Source organism: Tyto alba, unplaced genomic scaffold (genome assembly GCF_018691265.1).
Source record: "Tyto alba isolate M040663 unplaced genomic scaffold, T.alba_DEE_v4.0 Super-Scaffold_40, whole genome shotgun sequence".
Lineage (NCBI taxonomy): Eukaryota > Metazoa > Chordata > Aves > Strigiformes > Tytonidae > Tyto > Tyto alba.
The window spans coordinates 50,684,286-50,702,732 of NW_024881316.1; the positions used below are offsets into that span (position 1 = coordinate 50,684,286).

At 46.5% G+C, this 18,447-nt stretch overlaps 1 protein-coding gene and 1 long non-coding RNA gene across 12 annotated transcripts in view; both read left to right on the forward strand.

The window, feature by feature from the left end:
- DTNB (dystrobrevin beta) overlaps positions 1-18,447 on the forward strand; it is a 212,810-nt gene that overhangs the window by 67,284 nt on the left and 127,079 nt on the right. For all 11 annotated transcript variants that reach the window (XM_042803206.1, XM_042803209.1, XM_042803210.1 and 8 more), the window contains one exon: positions 4,586-4,710. In XM_042803206.1, coding sequence (XP_042659140.1) covers positions 4,586-4,710 — 125 coding nt within the window. The remainder of the gene's footprint in view (positions 1-4,585; positions 4,711-18,447) is intronic.
- On the forward strand, positions 16,415-18,001 carry LOC116960691. The gene is made up of 2 exons (XR_004406510.2): positions 16,415-17,323; positions 17,666-18,001. It is a non-coding gene; the product is annotated as an uncharacterized LOC116960691 (long non-coding RNA).

The window sequence follows — 18,447 nt, forward strand, 5'->3', positions numbered from 1 at the left end:
GCGAGCGTCGGCGGCACCGCTGGGGAGTGCGTGCGGGTTTGCAGCCTGGCACGGCGGGAGCCGCAGAAGGCGTGCGGCCCGGGCCGGGCTCTGCCTGCAGAGAGGCGGCTTCGAGCATCTCCACCCGATCTGTGCTGACCTCCCTTGCCCGTGCAGTTGAAAAAAATATTAAAACGTATCATCTAGAAAGCGGTGGTGGAAGCGATGTTACAGAAACTGTTCTGGATACCTGGATTCATACATAAATCAGTAGTTCTGACTCTGAACTTCAGAGGTGTTCCAGAAGATGGGAAACCCAAAAGCATGTATGCATCTCAGATAACCAGTTCCAAAGGAAGGGGATCCACGGGGATGTCTAGTAACTGCATACTGAATTGTATCTATTTAGAAGATGCATTGATTCCTTGAACACTGGTAACCAGTGGCAAGCATTTCTCACGAGTTTTATTATTCCATGCATGGTGAAAAAGAAGTTGGTGTTTCTTTTGAATATTTATTGATAGACTCGAGAAAAAGGTAAGTATCCTCCACTGATAGGTCCAGATATGTAAAAAGCTAAGAGAGTTTGCAGAAGAGGAAATCTCAGAACGCTGTAAAATTTGAAAAGATTTGTTGTGCTGAAAAGCAGGAGTCCTGCAAGAAGCGCTGCGGTTGTTCCTGGCTAATGCGCTCAAAGCTGCAAAGCGCTGCCGGCACACTGCTGGAGCCACGGCGACACCTGGGTCTTGTGAAGCTTTTGGAGGGAGGCAGAGAAGAACCCTTTCGTGAATGTCTTGGCAATTCGAAGATCAGTAAAAGGGGAAAGTAAGTAGTTGTATGACCTACCGTTTTTGAGGAAGAATCAAACCCACGAATACCTGGGTTCGGGAAGGCTGCTGAAGCACTGTGTCCAGATAAGGAGCACGTATCTTGTTTGTGTGCCTGACTTTTTCTTTTGGATCATCAGACTGCAGTAATGGCCACGGCGGTGCGAATCCTGCCGAGTCACATCCCCTGCCCTTTTAGGAAGTAAACCAAAAGGGATTTGCCTGCAAGCCGTTCCCGGGAGAGCGTGTGGCTGGAGCGGGGGGCAGAGCAGCGCCTCGGCGAATGGTTCCTGCAGTTACGCTTGTGTAGCAGAAGGAAATGTGAAGTGGTTGGAGGCCGCTGAAAATAAAGGCACACCAGACTGTTTTCCCATCTAAAGCTGAAGATAAGTAAGCCCATAAACTGGACTCTAGGGTGTGTGAAACCTTTTTCAACGTCTGAAATTCTTTATTAGTTTTAACTACTTCTTTGGAGTTGAAATGTATTGATACTGGGGATTTTGCAGTAATACAGCCGGGTTCCAAACTGACCGAGATTCTGCTGTAACAAAACTTACAGATACTTCATAAAATAGTTTGCCCCCAGCTATTTACAAATATCGATTAAACACACAAGAAACAGGATGGACAGCAGAGGAGTAGGAAGATGGGAAAAGTACCGTAGTGCTAGCGATGGGCAAGTGGATGGTGGTGCCTGGGGAGGTTCGCAGTGGAGCCGCCCGTGCTGGGGAAGGGGATTGTGTTATTTGGGGGTTCGCAGTGGGGGGGTGAGAGGGTTATGTTACTCTGGGGCTTTCTGTGTTTTCTGCTTTTTTGAAGGGGAGAGCGTCCCATCTTTGCAGAAGGCAAGGGTGCTTACAGGCGATAGCAAACAGGCGGGAGGTCAGGATTAGCAACAATGATGAGAGAGAGGTGATTTTTATTAGAAAAGTCTAAAGTAGAACTCAGCTAATTGAAAGAAAAAAATAGCTATTACTGAGGGAAACAAGATACCCATAAGAGCTATGCTTGCCTGTGACATACCGTGCTCTTTCAGCCCACTGTGCTCTTTTCACTGTCAGCTGCACTGAGAAGCGTTATCAAAAAGTTGGGATCAATGGAAATTATCTTTCCCCTATAATTTTCAGAAAGTGAAGCTGCAGTAGTGGCTCGATTGCACGGCATTGTAGACAGCGCGGTATTTGTTTGACAAAATAAATGTTGGGGTAGCACAATAGGGTATAGTGTTTGTTACCACAATGGAAAAAACCCTTTAAAATAGCCTAAAAATACTGCAAAGAGGAGGTCACAGAAAAGGCACACTGAGAATAGATAGTGTGTGCAGAAACCAAAAGATGAGCAGGATAAAGAGTAAAGTAGGAAATGCTCTAAAAGGAGAAGAAGTGGAGAACAAATTGAGAGAGAAATAAATGTGGAAATTTTCAACATGTAGAAGAATTAATTTAGGAAAACTAGAATTTTACTTGTGGTACCATCACATTTGTGTGCCTAATTTAAGTTTTACTGTGGACTTAATAAGAAGCAACATAAAGACTGGCTGGTGTTTTTCATGGGATTTCAAAATAATTAAAGGCTGATGATCATCTGTAGAACCTTTCATAGTGAGGGTGCCAGGCACTTTAAAACTGATTGCAAGGATCATCCGTTGACTGCAATCTACTGGGTCTTGTCAACACATTAAAAACCAATAAGAAATAAAAAAGAAACCCATCATCTTGCCATCAGTAAATCTTTTTAGCGCTTACTACTTAGTGAATTGGTAACCTGGAGTGCTCCTGAAGATGCGGTTTCACGGAGCTCCCAATCGGGGACTCACCTGAAGCAGATTATGGTCTTGACATCCTTCTGCTGAAGCCCTTCGTGGTGAGAGGAGATGAGAATCTTACACCCATCACAAGATTTTTGGTACTTTGACAGGGCCACGACTTTCTGTCTGCAAAAGCCAAAGATAGCAAAGTGGGGAGATCAGTTGCCCGTTTCATGGGGTATCTGCCAGTGGTTAGATGCCTTGCTCGCCACGGCCCTCGTGCATTCTGCTGCTTCGCGGGTTGGATCTGTGGGCAGAGGAATAAAAATCCCAGAATCTGAAAGGACTTAGGCTGCAACGTATTGAATAGTTGGTTTAGTTTGTGAAATAGCATGGTCTTAATATAGTAACCAGGCCAGAGTACACATTGCAAAGCAGTGTCAGATGCTGATGGAGGCATCTTCTCGGACATGTTCTCCAGGGAAGAATATGATCATGAGTAATTCTTTTTTTCCCAATTCATCATGAATTCGGAGGCAGCCTCCATTCATGGGTTTTAGAGTTCAGTTAGCATTGACTTTGAGTTGTAAGGTAACTGAAGGAGGATAATAAATATTCAGTTAAGAACCAGCTATCCTAATATATTCTCACCGGCATCCAGCTCATCTTTCTTTTCTAATTTGAAAGGAATTTCTCTTTTTTCATTGTTTTCCAATTGATATTAGTATTTTACTTTATACTTAAAATGCATCCCAATGTACTACAAACCATGTAAATTCACAGAGGGAGCAACTTCCTAACGGAAAAAAAAGCCTTTATTGCCTGTTTTATACTGCTAAAACTAAGAGGGCCAGAGCTGAAGATTTTCATTGGTTTACTAAAAACTAATTGTTTATTTCATTGTTAGTAAATATTAGTAATTGTTAGTAATTGCTAGTTACTAATTTATATTAACTGTAAATATATGTGTGAGGCCTGTCCCGGGTGGCCTTGCCTCCTATTTAAAACAGTGTTAATCTGAATTTTAATTTGAATGTGCCTTGAGAATTGTTCCTAATTCTGCTTGGGAATGTCTTACAGAAGTAGTAAAAAAATTGCACTGGAGTAATTAGCCACTAGGTTACATATGGATGGATTGTTGGTGAGTTAGAATAGAAAAACAGAACTGCCAGGTTACTTCTGAGCTCTCATACAGCATTCTCTGGCCTCCCGCATGGCTGAAGTGAGTTTGGTGGGTGTAATAACGTGTTACGACTGTATTTTGTAAGTCAGTGTTGGACTTTAACCACCGTTTAAACGCAGGACTCGGGCCAGCGGTCCATTCTGGTGTGTTTGGCAGCACTTGTCACCAGCCTTTCACTCTCCCTTAGATGATCCCCGGGTAGTTGCTCCGGGGGGACTAGTCAGCACAACCAAGTGAGATTAGTTAGCGCAACCTTCTGTGAAGGATGACAAAGAAACCAGAAGTTCGTATCTATCTCCGCCCTGTGTTTCACCTTGGCTTTGCTCATAATGAGCAAACAGTTTGAAATCTGCCGTTCCAAACCCGTTGCCTTTTCGGAGCAGAGGGGAGGGGGCCCCGCTGCAGCTTCAGCAGAGGGGCAGGGAGGGCAATTCCCCGCGCGCAGGTTATTCACCTGCTCCGGGGTCCTTGTCCTTCCCCTGCCCTCCCCTCAAAATGCAGTGCCTGTGTCCAGGGGATGCTGGGAGCAGAAGAAATCCCTTAGTTGGATGTGATTGCCCCTTGGTTTAATTCCTGATAGAAACACCAGACAGTCGGTTTATTTCTTCATCTTACATCTTTTTGGGTTTTGTACTTTAATTTTTCAATATTACAGCACAAAAAAAAACCCCACTTGTTCACCTATGTTGTGTCTGTACTAATTTCTCATGTATGGTGTAATGTAACTGGGTATCTCTGAATATTCTAGTACTGTGCATTCTTTTTACACTTCCCTGTTATCTGATTACACATGTATTACCCTGCTCTTTGTAATCGTCAACTCACTTTTGTCATTCTTTTCAAAAACAGAAATCACCTGCAAAGAAGCTGAGCCATGCAATTAGTAAATCACTTGGTTGTGTACCCAGTAGAGAACCGCCTCGTCCTGTATTTCCTGAGCAGCCAGAAAAGCCACTTGATCTTGCACATATAGTGTGAGTATTATTTTAATCTATTTTTCACTTAATCAGTGATACAAAGCAAGGTATCTGTGGCAGTATTTGACTTTGGAATAGGCTAGCAGAAAGGAGCCCGTAGATTGGAATTCTAAAGCTGCAATGCTGTAACTGTTATAAGTATTTCTCTGAAAAATTATTTGAAACATGATCTTTTGTTAAGAATATCTTGTTAACAAGAAAAGAGATACGGAATGTATTTACATGTGGTTGGACTAAGGCCTACTGTCTATTCTACTTGCATCTATTAGCATTTCAAAGTACTAATCAGTCTTACCTTTTGCACATCACCATATTGGATCAGACTATTTTCTCATTTATAGTGGATTAAAATTATGTAGCAAAACAAAAATAAACATATCTACTTGCAGGTGAACGTTGCCTAATGTCAGCAGGGGTTAGCTTGCTGCTGCTGCCTGCGAGCACTGGCTTTACATTCTTATTTGTCTCACTGAGAGGTTTGTTATGTTTTTCTGCTCAATGGCACTATTGTTACCCTTTCATTCTGACCTTATTGTCAAACCAGTGGAATGGTTTTAATCAAATACCGTTGTACTGGTGTTGGTTTGAAGAGACTTGAAATCAGTCTGCTTCCCCAGTTTATTGCCTCAAAAGCAAAACCTGAGACAAGACAAATCCGAATAAATTCTGTTACTGTATATCTATAATAAACTGAGCCTCCAAACAGATGTGTTTTAATGTCCCACGGAGTTTTGGGAAAAAGTCTGTCTTTTCCTATATCTAAATTTAAGCACGTGCTATAGGGAAGAGGAGAGGAGCAAAGCAAAGGGATAGAATTGATGTAAAATGGAGGACTCCGTGAGTATTGAGTAACTTGCAGTTCTGCGAGTAAGTGGAATTGGTGCTCTTCTGGTTTTCTTTTGACGTCATAAATACCAAATTCTTCTTGAACTGTTTTCTCTGTCACAATTTCTGAATGGAGACCCAAGGTGTTCCCGTCTGGCGTTCTTACAGTGTCAGGAGTTGCTGCTTTGGCCTTTCCTAACGCCCTGTGATTTTGGTTGACTGGCTCTTCTGTGCGCTCCTCTTAACAGTTGTGGCAGACGTTAAGAAAAAGCTGGAGGCTAGCTTGTCAAAATGTGGGAAAGGTGAGAATTGTAAAGCTCATCATAGTGTGGTAAAACACTCGTGTGGCTTTCTTTTGTGAAAAGCATAGAAGATCCCTAACTTGACACGGAGGAGTGGTTGTGACGCTAGACTCCTTAACAGCCGAGTTTTGAGCTTTACCAATTTCTGCTTAGCTGTGTGATCGTTTTTTTCCAGTTCTTGCTTCACTGGATGTTTGCTGACTTTTATAACGCTTGCTTTAATCCTGTGCAGTGAGGGGAGTTGATCTGATTTAATGGAATATAGTTGCTCTCATTTTTCTCTGTGAAATTGCACTCAAACTTAAAAAAAAAAAAAAAAAGTCTGTGATGCTACTGTTCAATTTAGAGGCGAAGTCTGTGTTCTCCTACACGAATTACCTGGCCCGCATGGACAGGGTTTTACACTGTCCACAGAATTAGCTGCATGCCTTGGCCAGGATCTGTCGTGGAGCTTGTCGCTTTGCTTTAAATCTGGATTTTCCATAGTAAGGGTGCTGCTCAGCCTCATAGAAAACAATTTTGTGTTTAAAATCTTATCAGATCATGAATCCGTTCACATTTTTCTTTCCACATTTTCCTCTGTGCTGCTTCCGTGTTGAAACGCACTAACACTCACTAGAGAAGACTAGTCATCTGCAATGTAATACTTCTATAAAAAAATAATACGTAAATGCCGAAGTACAAGGTATGAAAATAATTGCAGCAATGGTACCGTGTCTGCCTGCCTGAAGGAAGGCTGCAGAAACTGATCCCAAAACTACGAGCTGAAATTTTACTTCTGGCACAGATCACCAAGTCTGGCAGATGACTCCTTTCTTTTGCGAGGACTCATTCATTCGTTAACGCATCGAAGGGGTTTCAGTCCTCAGCTGGACACGGAAGGGCAAAGGCAGAAGCGGGTGGCTCGCTGCGGTGGTTTGTGTTTTCCATACGTGACCCATGGAAGGTGCCAGGTGGAGAAATGCCTCCAACCTTGCTTTTTGCCTGCCGTCAGTCGCGGGGGATCCCGGCACAGAGAGCCCGAGCCCGGCGCCGCGCGGGGAGAGGGGCCCGGGGTGCTCGGGGCGGGACCTGGGGGCACCCGCGTGGGGAAGGCAGGTGATTTATATCAAACGCTGTCACATGAAAATAACATGAACGTAGGTCTAAAAAGACCTACTGGGTTTTTATATAAGCGATATAAAACCTTTGGGGTTTTCTGCATAAGTGATACCATTGAAATATAAAAAATAAATTAAAAAAAAAAAAAAAAAGGCATATAGGAAAAAAACCCCACACCACTGTTTTTAAGTGTGAAAAGTGACATGGCCAGCAGAGATTCTTTGATAGAACTCAACTTACAAAGAGGAATTGCTCAGGGCCATAATGAGTCATTATTTAGGGGTCAGTGATCACGACTTAATTACATTTGTTTCATGTAAGCGTGCACATCAACGTCTAACAAAGGCTCTAGAGGAGACTGTCTCACAGAGCTAAAATCACCCTCAGCTGAGTAAATAATGTGAATGTAAAATATTAGTAAGTAGCAACAGTTTAAGAATAGTTGGCCCAATGTTCCAGGGAAAACAAGGCTTGGAAGGGAAGGAAAAACAGGTATACTTGTCAAAAGAAGGGGAAAAGACAAAAGATTGGTAGCAAAGAATGTAAACTAATGGTTCAGAAGTTGTTTGAAAATTGTTTCCAGGTTGTGGGTTTGGCAGGGGGGCAGCGGTTGTGCAGCACACTGCTGGTGAGCCACTCACCTCCCAGGCACAGCCCAGAAGGATGCTGAATTGCGTGGTTGATGTTTTCAGTCCAAACTGCTTTTTGAAAGAATTTCTTAATTTGGATACTTGCTGCTGATTGTTGATATGTCTTGGAGCCTTGGAAAGTTCCCAGAGCACTGGAAGAAAATTCCTATGATCTCATTGCTTTTTTCAAGGTGGTGGCGGGGTGGGGAATGAAGTCAAACAGGGCAATCTCTGACACGTTACGTTTACCAACATGACTTTGATGGTGAATAAAATAATTGAGCAGTAGATAAGCTATTTTGTTGATCAGGAAATAAAAAGGGAACTCATGCCAATCAAGCATAGGCCCTTGGCAATTTGGTACAGTCAGACTCAGTTTGTCTCTTTTTTCAGGAGATTAATTTTGATTAATAAAGTGATATTGTTGGCTTAATGCATTTATTACAAGCACTGAATAATTTAGAAAGCATTAATCAATACAGCACATATACAGCAGATTGGAAAAAAAAATTGTTTAGCTCATTGTCCTCAATATAATTTCAAAAAGAAGGTTGATGAATAGGGTGTGTTTTCAAGCGGAGCCCTGCAGAGATCAAGCCTCGCTTCTCTCCTATTAACAGTTGTTTCCATGACCGGGAGGAAAATGTATAAAATCACTGCTGATCGGCTAGATAGGCAAATGAGGAAAAGATTGGGGGAACAAAGAAGATGAAAAGGACAGTATGCTGGGCAGAATGACAAAAAAGAATTTTTGAAGGTCATGGTATGTAATTGGCTGAATGTGCATTTTCAGGGCAGTTTTGTACCCAGGATGCTCACGGGATCTGGGCGTGCCAGCCGGAGAGCTCACCCTTCGTGCTTGGTGGCGACGGGACCCTCGTCGGAAAACTCTGTAGTTCCAGCACCCACAATCAAGCCAAATGTTGAAAGACCAAAGGGTTTGGGAAGGTCAATGAAAATGATTAAAGGACTGGAAATAGATAGGGGAAGATGCATAGCTTTACACCCAAAGGCTCAAGTAATGCAAGTATAATACACAGAGGTTGAGGAATGATTTGGTAGGTCTAAAAATATCTGTCCTAGAGAAATTAAATATAATCCCAGGGAGCTGTAGCAGATAGGCTTAACAAAAAACACAGAGCAGAGGTTGAAGCTAGACAAATTCATAATAGAAATAAGAAATATGTTTTCAATAGTGAATATAAGCAAATAATTGTTAGAATAGATTACCAAAATAAAAAATGGTGGTGGAATTTCCACCACTGAAGCTTTAAAACCAGGAGGAGAGTGTTTTAAAATCAAGTAAGAATTCCAGTCAGTCTTATGTTCTGTTTGACAGAAGATCTATTATTAGTGTTTCCTTATAGCTTTATGAGATATGAAAAATGCGTACAAAAATTTTAATGTAGTCTGAGGGTCAGGAGTTTTACAGGATCCATTTATTGCTAGAGCACCGTGTATGTGCTCCATAAGGCAACTACGGATTTGCTTTACTTACATTTCCAAAAATTACTGAGTGTTTCTGAAGCTACCTCCAGCTCTCCTTACCTGCACTCCCGCAGCCGTGCTGGGTTGGAAATGTAAAAAATGGAAATGCTGCTATTTTGGTGCATTCTGCTTCTCTTCCCCTTATCCCTCTCCCTGCATCCTCCCCCACTTTGTAAGCTGTGTCTAGGTGGGAGTTTCCTGGCTGCTCTAGAGTAATTCGGGGTGACTCATACCCTTTTTTAGGTGTCGGCTTTCTGAATCCGATAGCTGGAACCCACGGACTCCGAAGGGCCCCCCCTTTTTAAGGACTTACAGTCTGTACGGTGGAAAAAATAACAGGCGTTTAAAAACAATTTTGAGTTTATATTTGCAGAGATGGTATTCGACGTGGATCCGTTTTCCTGGGAGAAATCATTGAGAGTTTTCCTTCACTGCGCTGTTGGTTTGGGTTTTGACACGACCCTTTTCCCCTGGCCCTGGAGCCCTCGAGCGCAACCCCCGCCCGTGAAATTTGGAAACGTTACCCCGAGGTGGATCCTTTCGGTGACACAACCCTGCTGCACAGGGCGTGAAAAGTTAACTGTTCTTAACCCAAATAACCCCGCCGGCAGGAGCCACCACGGCCGGCATCGCCCGGCGGTCACCGGCGCGGCGCGGCGGCTTCCCGGGGGAGGTGGGGTGCCGCCGCGGCGGCCGGGGGGCCACGGTGGGTTTGTGCTAACGAGCTACGCCGCGGGGGAGACGGGTGTCCCACAGCGGGAATCTGCCTGTGCCGGTCTCTGCGGGTGACAAGTATGTGAAGCCACGGGGGGGGGGGATGAAGGACTGTGGATTGCTTCAAACCAACTTCCTCCTGGTAGGGGACCGGGGATGCTTCTTTAAGCCTTCAGCAGATCGGTGAAAGTGGGATGAGGAGCCGCGTGTAGGGATTCACAGGGTGTTCGTGCTGCTGCTGGCGGGGCTGACAACAACAAATAAAAGCTAGGGGCCGTGCCGTGCTTTAGGTGGGTGCGCCTTCCCCGGGACCGGCCAAGGCCAGCACCGTCAGGGCGTGACAATCTCTGATGATGGAGAAAAGTCGTCGTCCCCCCCGGGCTCCGCGGAATGAGCCGGGGGGCAGGTGAGCGTTGCCGGGCGGCCCGGCCCGGCCCGGCCAGCACGCCGTGTCGCTGCGGCCGCCAAGCCCATCCCGCTCCCTCGGCCGAGCTTCCCCAGCCCCCCCTGATCCTGGTGCTCGGGGCTTCGCAGCTCCCCCCGGAGCTGCAGTCGGGCCTAGGCTCAGCCCCGCCTGGGCATGGGAGAATGTGTAAAGGCATCGGTAATATTTACTAATATCGCTAATATTTCCGTCAAGACAGTGAGGGGGGGGGACATACCCTGCTCTGCGTTCCGAGAAGATGCTGTGGCTGACGCGTGCTGCCCCGCGTCTGTACTGTGTATCCCGTACCCAGGGCAGCGTAGCCCTGCCCTGGCTGTTCAGAAAGTACAATTTATCTTCCCAAGAGTGGTGGAGCAGAGGGGTCTAAATGGGGAAAACTGCCTGTGGGCTGGCTGCTTCTTGTTCCCTGTTACGTTATTTTATTTGCATGTCACATTAAGTTAGAATTTGAATTAGATCCTGCTTCTAGCAAAAAGGCACTTCATGGGTTTACCTGAGTTCAGAAGACCAAGAGAATAGGCTCAACGCTTTGAGAAAGGCAGAAATTGTTGAATTTAAAGCGGAGCACAGTTCTGCATCGCTTGCTTCCCGCAAGAAATCACCATGACCTTTTTGTTCGCTGTCAGCAGTGATATGACTGATTTGGAAAGAGATTTGAGTTTGACACTGAATATATTTCCTCCCAGAATTTTTTGCAATGATAATGTGTAAAAGGTTTGCCTTTGCACATGAAAATAAATTTTGTAAGATCTTTGTGAAGAATTACACTAAGAGTACCGGTTTGCAGGTTCCAAAGCTGTTTCTGGACCACCAGATCTCTGTTGCCAGAAGTTTTATCTTGTTTTACAATTCAAAAGCTATTTATTGACTGTTCCTTTCTTTTGCCCATGAACGCTTTCTCAGGCAGCAATGGCTTGGATCTCTTTCATTGCTTTGGCTCAAAACCCTGGAGGGAGCAATGACCTGTCAAAAATCATATCCCTGCATCTACTGCTACGGACGGCTCTACTGAAAAGCTTGAAAAATATGTGGATTCCAGTGGAAACCAAAACCTGGTTTGCCTATAAAACTGCCCGTTTCTTGGCCCAGGCTGCTTCTGCAGTGCTAACGGTGGGGCTCAAGCCTCGCTAGCTAATTCCGTGAGGTTGCTGTTGGTGGAAATCGTTTCTTCTTCTTGCAGTTGCCCAAAAGCTCTGAGGTTTGGAGGTGCCAAGACACCTGTGTCTGAGGTGCGTTTGTGGCTCAGAGGAGGTGGTTTGTGAGCTGCCCTCGTGCCCTTCCCCAGGAGAGAGAAGGGAGAGGGACGTACTTGGGTGATGCTGGCCACTGGATCTCGGGTGTCCTGGTCCCCTGGGCACCATTCCGCTGTGGCTATCAAGTTAATGTCATAACTTGTGCATTACGCTACGTCTGTTCATCCTTTTAAACCACTCTGTTTAAAATATCTCAAAAAACAACACTTCTAGTAAGAAAAATAATATTGTGTTGGGTTTTGATTAACTACATAACTGCCAGAATGCCCATTGCAATAAATTACAGGGGAAAACTAAAGGCTTCACTGTTGGTTTCTGCATGGAAACCCTCAGGAGCCCAACCCTATGCTATTTTATAATAAATTTTATGTATAACTGTTGTTACTTAGGGTTTCCAGCCCCTCTCAGAGAAATCAATCCATCCTTGCCCAGTGACTGGACCCCTGTGAGAGCGACGGTCCTTGATGGAGGATCACAGGAATCCCGTGCATTTCCAATGGTTGGATTTTCAAAAAGCCTTTGAAAGGATCCCTTGTCAAAGGCTGTTAAAGAAATGAAGTTAGCATGGGATTGAAAAGAGGTCTTCTGATGTACTGGGAAGTGTTAGAGGCTAGGGAAGCGAAAGCCAGAGGTTGCTGGTCGGTTTTCGGGGGGATGGAGGTGGGCACTGGGGTCCCTAAGCCGATCCCAGGGGGCCCGGGATGTCCCCTCTGGTGTCACTGGGGGGGCCGGGCCGGTGGTTCCGGGGGAGCAGCTCGGTGAGATGGCCCAGCCCGCTCTGCTGCCGAAACGCCGATCTGAGCCGCAGTGTCGTCGTGCTCCTTCGTCCTTGAGGTGAGGCTGGTCTGCCCGGCTGGCGAGCGTTAGTGAAAACTGCAAACTACGCACAGATTTCTTCCAGTTAGGGAAGCTCTCTGGAAAACTCTCCTGTAAAAGCTTTGTAGCTTCAGAAAACCTCCAAGAAAATGTATATCCTTTCTCTTAGAATCAAGGGTTGCTGATCCACATCGGCTTCTTCAATTTATTAAATAAAATCTAGATGAACACAAAGGAAAGGAAGGAGAAATAAGCTCGGGTTGCTGGTATTTATTGCAAGCATACATCAAAGATGACTTTTTATAGAAGTTAAGGTCAGAAAACATTAAATCAGCCCCTCTGACCTCCTGTATCTCATTGATCATTAAATGCCACCACCTTCCTTCTCTACTGAGCCCAGTAATTTGTATTTGGGAAAGGTTACCCTCCATAAAGCTACTCGCTCATGATTTCCAGAGGCTGTAAATGCCCAGTTTCTGGAATAGTATTTTTTTTGAATGAATGATCTTCCTTCCTGCTTAATATTTGTGGTTTATTTCCATTTTCTTTCTTTTAAGCTATGTTCTGTTTCCAGTCCTGGTTTTGTTTTTATTTCTCTACCTAAACACTAATAGACTTCCATATATATATATATATATATATATATATATATATATATATATGTATGGAATACACACACACACACCCCCCTTCAAGGATCAGGTTAGCTCTGCCACTAACAAATCACCTTCGCTGTCCACTGTGGTCTATAAATCCTCAGTTGTAGTCCCTGCTTTTGGAAATGGAGTGCTATTCTCTGGATCAACTCTGCATTTTTATGTCCTAGATGTGTATTTTTACATTTGGCCTTATTTAAATATAGTATAATATTAAAATACAATTTATCAAGGCTCATTTTAAAAGCCTCAAATCTTTTACAGTAGCTGTAAAAACCCACTAAGATCATTTAATTTCCAAGATTACAAACTGACAGATGTTTTTGAGATCTGGCAGTCCTTAATCCATTTAAAAGAACAAACTTGGTTGATATTCTGTAGTTCGTATTTTCAGTTTCGTAGCAGCGAGGCACAAACGTCCCGGCCGATGGCGGCGCCGTGGTGGGCAGCGCCTGCCGAGCGGCTCCAGCCCCCGGGTGGGACGTCCTGCCCCGGTGGGATGGGGAAAAGAAGTAAAACTCGTGGGTTGAGATAAGAATTGTTCCGTAACTAAAATAAAATACCGTAATAACCATATATAATGTAAAATATAATAATAATAGAATAGAATAGTAATGAAAAGGAATATAAAAATGAGAAGAGAGAAATAAAACCCAAGACAAGGCAAGTGATGCGCAGTGCAGTTGCGCGCACCCGCTGCCCGAGTGGGGATCAGCTCCCCCCCCCGTTTGTGCACTGGGCACGATGGCCGGTGGCCTGGAGTAGCCCTTGGGCTAGCTGGGCTCAGCTCTCCGGGCCAGCTCCCTCCCAGCCGCTCGTGCACCGCCTCGCTGGCAGAGCCCGGGGAACTGGAAGAGCCTCGACCTCGGAAATGCGCTGCTGAGCAACAACCCAAACCCCCGTGCTCTCAGCGCCGTTCCCGCGCTCATCCCGGCACGGCACCGGACCAGCTCCTGGGGAGAAAATTAACTTTATCCCAGCGGACACCAGGACCAGGGAGCTGTCGCAGCCGCGGGGGCCGGGCGGCTCGGCCGATGCCGCTCCAGGAGGCTGCGGTGCCTGCCAGACGACAGCTATCGGTGCTGCAGCGTGTTCCGGGGATTGGGACGTTTTTCCCTTAGAAAAGGGAAGTGGCAGGGCGCATGCCCTCCCTCCAGCCCCGCGGCGTAGCCGGGACGCTGCTCCGGCCGTGGCAGGGAAACGTCCGACGTGCTTCCCGGGGCCTCTCGCGGGGCGGGGGAGCGAGGGGCAGGGCTGAGGGAGCACCCGCTCCCCGTGCAGCCCCCCAGGTCCCTCACCCCGTCGTGCGTGGGGTGTCGGGGCAGCGTTTGGGGCGCAGGAGCACCCCCCGTCCCTTGGTGCTGCTCTGGGTAGCAGCAGGAAAGGACAGACCCGAGTTCCTCCGCGGCCGGGACCAGCAGGGCAAGGAGGGGTCTCTTGCACGGGGTTCCCCGTCCTGGACCTGCCGCCTGTAAGTTACTGACAGGCAATTATTCCCTTTGACGACCAGGAACAGGAGAGAGAACAACCTGTTGCCTTTCTGTGCTCGATGGATGAGAGGATAAACGGGGTGACCGAGAGAATTCTCTCCCATCTGGAGTGGGAGTAGCGCGGCGAAAGGAGAGCGCGGAGACCTCGGGGAGCGCGGGTGCCACGAGACGCTGAGCAGCAGCTCTTCGTTATCGCCGCTGATTGGGGGCTCGCGCACCGCTGGGGGGTCGCGGCGTCCTGTCGGCTTCACCTTTTTGCATCTTTTTGAAAACTGCTGCATTTTCCTAACATCTGCATAAGCATTTGGTGTGGGTTTGTCTTGCTGGAATACGATGGCTTATTTTTAACTGTCGTACTCATTCTGTCACTGCTGAGGAACGCTGTCTGCTTCTGTCACGTTATAGGCATTTTTCACTAAGATTACATAAATACACATTTAAAAAATGTAAATATGTTTAACAGAAGGCAGATGACATCTTTTTTTGTAAAAGGGCTATAAAGTGAAACATGTTTAAAATGCGTATTTTCCTTGATTTTGGTATTCTGTCAGGTTTTGCATCTGAATGCACCACCTGCTACACTCAGTTTTCTTTCCTTTCCCAGTGAAGGAGGCATGTCGCTGGATTTTCCGTAGTCGTCCCGATCGTTGCTTCTTCAGAATGAAAATGTTTTTAGGTATCTCCGCGCCGGTGGTTTGATGGGTCTGATGCCCCACGCACGTTTTGTTGGGTCTCAGAGGGAAACTCCTTCCCAGCGTGTGCGGCGGGTTGGACTCCAGAGCTGGCTGCCGCGCCGGGGTCCGTGTCTCGCGCCACGAGAGGGACCCGGGCTGGATTTAGGGGCTTTTCTCGGGCGCCAGCCGGCCGTTGTTGGAGGACGGGGCAACTTCCCCACCTCTGGGCCCCAGATGGTTTTGCGGCGTTGCGCGGGGGCCGTGTTCCTCTGGGCTATCACCCCTCCACCCCAGCCCGTCCCAGCTGGCGGTCCTGGGCACCGCCGGCCCCCGGGCCCTCGAAGGGGGTTGCTCTTTATTGCCGGCTTTGGGGGGGGGTTCCTGAAGCATTTTGGCCACTGTTATAATTGAAGTGTTCAGAGTAGAAAGGCTTGGATGATGTGCTTGTTTTGACTGCAGCTGTTCTTATTCTCCGCGACAGAACAAAAATGTTCTTTATTTTGAATTCTTTCTGTTTGTTTCCGTGGTAGGCTGCGGGTACGTGCATTCTTTTTTTTTGCTGGCTGAGAGAAATCTCTTCTTGATTTCAGGCTGGTAGAAGGTTGTTATGATATTATTCAGCAAAATGAATAGGAACCACCACGTGGTGGGATTATAATTCTGGTTTTCTATTTTGAATGCTCTTTTATTCAAACGGAACATCAATCCTGTAATGGCCTTTTTACAGTATGAGTAAGCAGCTCTCACCTGTTCCCTGACAGTGTGATGGGAGCAAGGTACTATGTTATGTCATCGAGTTATGGGATGTTGTCAATATTTATTTAATAATAATTTAACATTTTATAATACTTGTACTCGCAATCATGGTTCTGGAAATAATGCTATTGTTCTGGGACAGAATATGGAGCCTTGATTATAATTCCTTTTATACCTGAAAAAGGAGCTGAGACTTTTTTCTTTAATGCTTAAGCTATCGATGCTGAAACCAAACAAATTTCAGTTAAGAATCTGCTTTTTATGCTCTAGATAGTAATGGATTAAACAACCAAGGGAAGTCGTTGTGACTTTTTCTCTTTGATGCCTTACATCTGATCTTGCTGAAAGCAGGCTTTAGACAAGCTTAAATAATTTGTCTCAGTGCTGGACTAAATGGGTGAAATTTATTTTTTTTTGTTCGGTTATTGTTTATATGCAGGAGGTCAGATTACATGGTGGAAGAATCTCTGTTATACTTACAGCTTATGAATCATATATTATTTTTTCTTTTAGTTCAAAACGTCCAGGAGTTTGCATTTTAGGGTGTGTATATTGGCTAGACCTGTCCTTCTATCCTAGTCAGTCTTCGTTTCTGTTCCTTCCTCTCTGCTGCTCTTCCCTTTCTTCCTTCCTTGCTTCCCTGCAAGCCTCTGCCGCTCCCCAGCGCCGCGGGGCCGCCGGCTGGCCCGCGCCCCCTCAGCTGCGGGCGGCAGGAGCCCGCTCACTCACGCGGCAGGTAGCGAAGCCTTCCATCTACCGAGGTCGCTCATCCTGTTGGGGTGGGAAGGAGGCTGATCCGCTGAGGGCTTTTGAGAATCACAGCTGTCTATACGGCAAATAATTAGGGACCCAGAATTTTACAAAGGAGGGAAACTGTTCCGTACTGCCTTTCATCCAGGTGGGACGCGCCGGAGCTGGCTGCGAGCAGCTCGTTAGGGAGCCACAGCACTGTTCTGCCTCTAAGAGCCAGCGTTTGCATCTCAGTCCGGCGTTTCCTTTGTCGTGTTTGTGTTTCTCTGGATGAATATTTTGAGGAGTAAGTTTTGTGCTTTTGTGTTAATTCAAGGGGAAGAACGTGGTGAAATATGAAGTGTTGTTTGTTGGTTACAATACTTTCCATGCGCGTCCGTGTGCTGCTTCTGGCTGACAGAGTAATGGGCGCGTCTGCTCCCTCACCTCCCAACAGATCAAACTGGGTTAGGTATAAAAAGATTAAAGAAAAAAAAAAAAGCAGAAAAACAGAATGAATCCTCAGTGCTTTTGTAGCTGGGCAGTTCACCCTTGACTGCCCTCCCCGACGCCGAGGCATTCTGCCGGCTAGCATCCCGCGGGCCCAGGAGCTGCCGGGTCACGTGCCGGCCCCGTTTCCTTGGAGACGGCGCCGTGCCGCGCATCGGGATGCCGCGCGCCGGGATGCCAGCTCGGCGGAGGACCGGGGAGCCGCTCGCCGCCACCACAAAGGTTTGCCCGATTCGCATCCCTTTCGCGTGAAAATACCGGCCAGGGCCTGGCGGGGCGTCGGGATGCGGGGGCGCGGTGTCGAGGCAGAGCCAACTTCTGGGAACGCTGCTTGAAACCGTGCGGCGGTGGGTTTGGGCGGCGGGCTGGGGGAAGCTGTTGGGGGCTGGCAGAGGGCCGGCCGGGAGCGGCGGCGGCGCGGCCGGGGGTGGTTTGTCTGTGGCCGTTGTGAACAGATCGTAGGAGCAGCTGGGAGAGGGACGCGGCACGGGGTGGCTGACTGAGCCGCCGGGGAACTTGGGGGCCGCTTCCCTTCCGTCTTCCCTGTTAGTCATTTCTGAACAGGGCGAGAACAAAGTCATCGTGAAGTAACACCTCAACCCCTGCCTTGCTCCCAGGAAGAATTATTATTAGCAGATCGTTCATACCCATGCGACGTTTCAGCGGCAAGCAGCAGAACTGACCAGGACATTTTGTCACCAGAGGTGATACGCGTATTGCAAATCACTGGAAAGAAACAGGCGTAATAACGAGCTCGTATTTGTGCTGGTGTCTCGGAACAGTTACTGCTATTTCATTTACATGCCAGAGATAGCAGCCAGCTGAAGAACGCTCTTTAATGTCTTTGTCAGAGATGTTGCATACAAATAAATTGGCTGTGACATAAAAAAACAATGAAAACTTCATTTTGGAATTGCTCAGAAACAGTACATTGTGTATATTTTCACTAGGTGTTATTCTGGTGCTCAGGGATTTATTTTCCTCGGAACTCATCTTTTTGTAAAACCTCAGATACCCGCATATACTGCATATGTTTTCAGGTTTGTGATTGGTTTTTAACTTCTTAGCACGTTTCCTTTGTTTCTCATTATCTTCACAGAAGCGTACACCTCAAACTATTTTTCAAATTACTACACACCTGGTAAAATTAAAGTAGTCTGTTACCGCTGCTGCTAAAAGAACCTAAATTTGCAGTTTTCCAGAGGACAGAGCAAAAAGCTGAAATCTGTGAGTCCCCCCTCCCAGGCGCAGGGTAATGCAAAGCCGGCTGGAACGACAGGAGGTCGTTCTCCCAGCTTTGGTGATGAGTCAGGTAGTGAAACAATATCGGATCCAAACATGCTTAA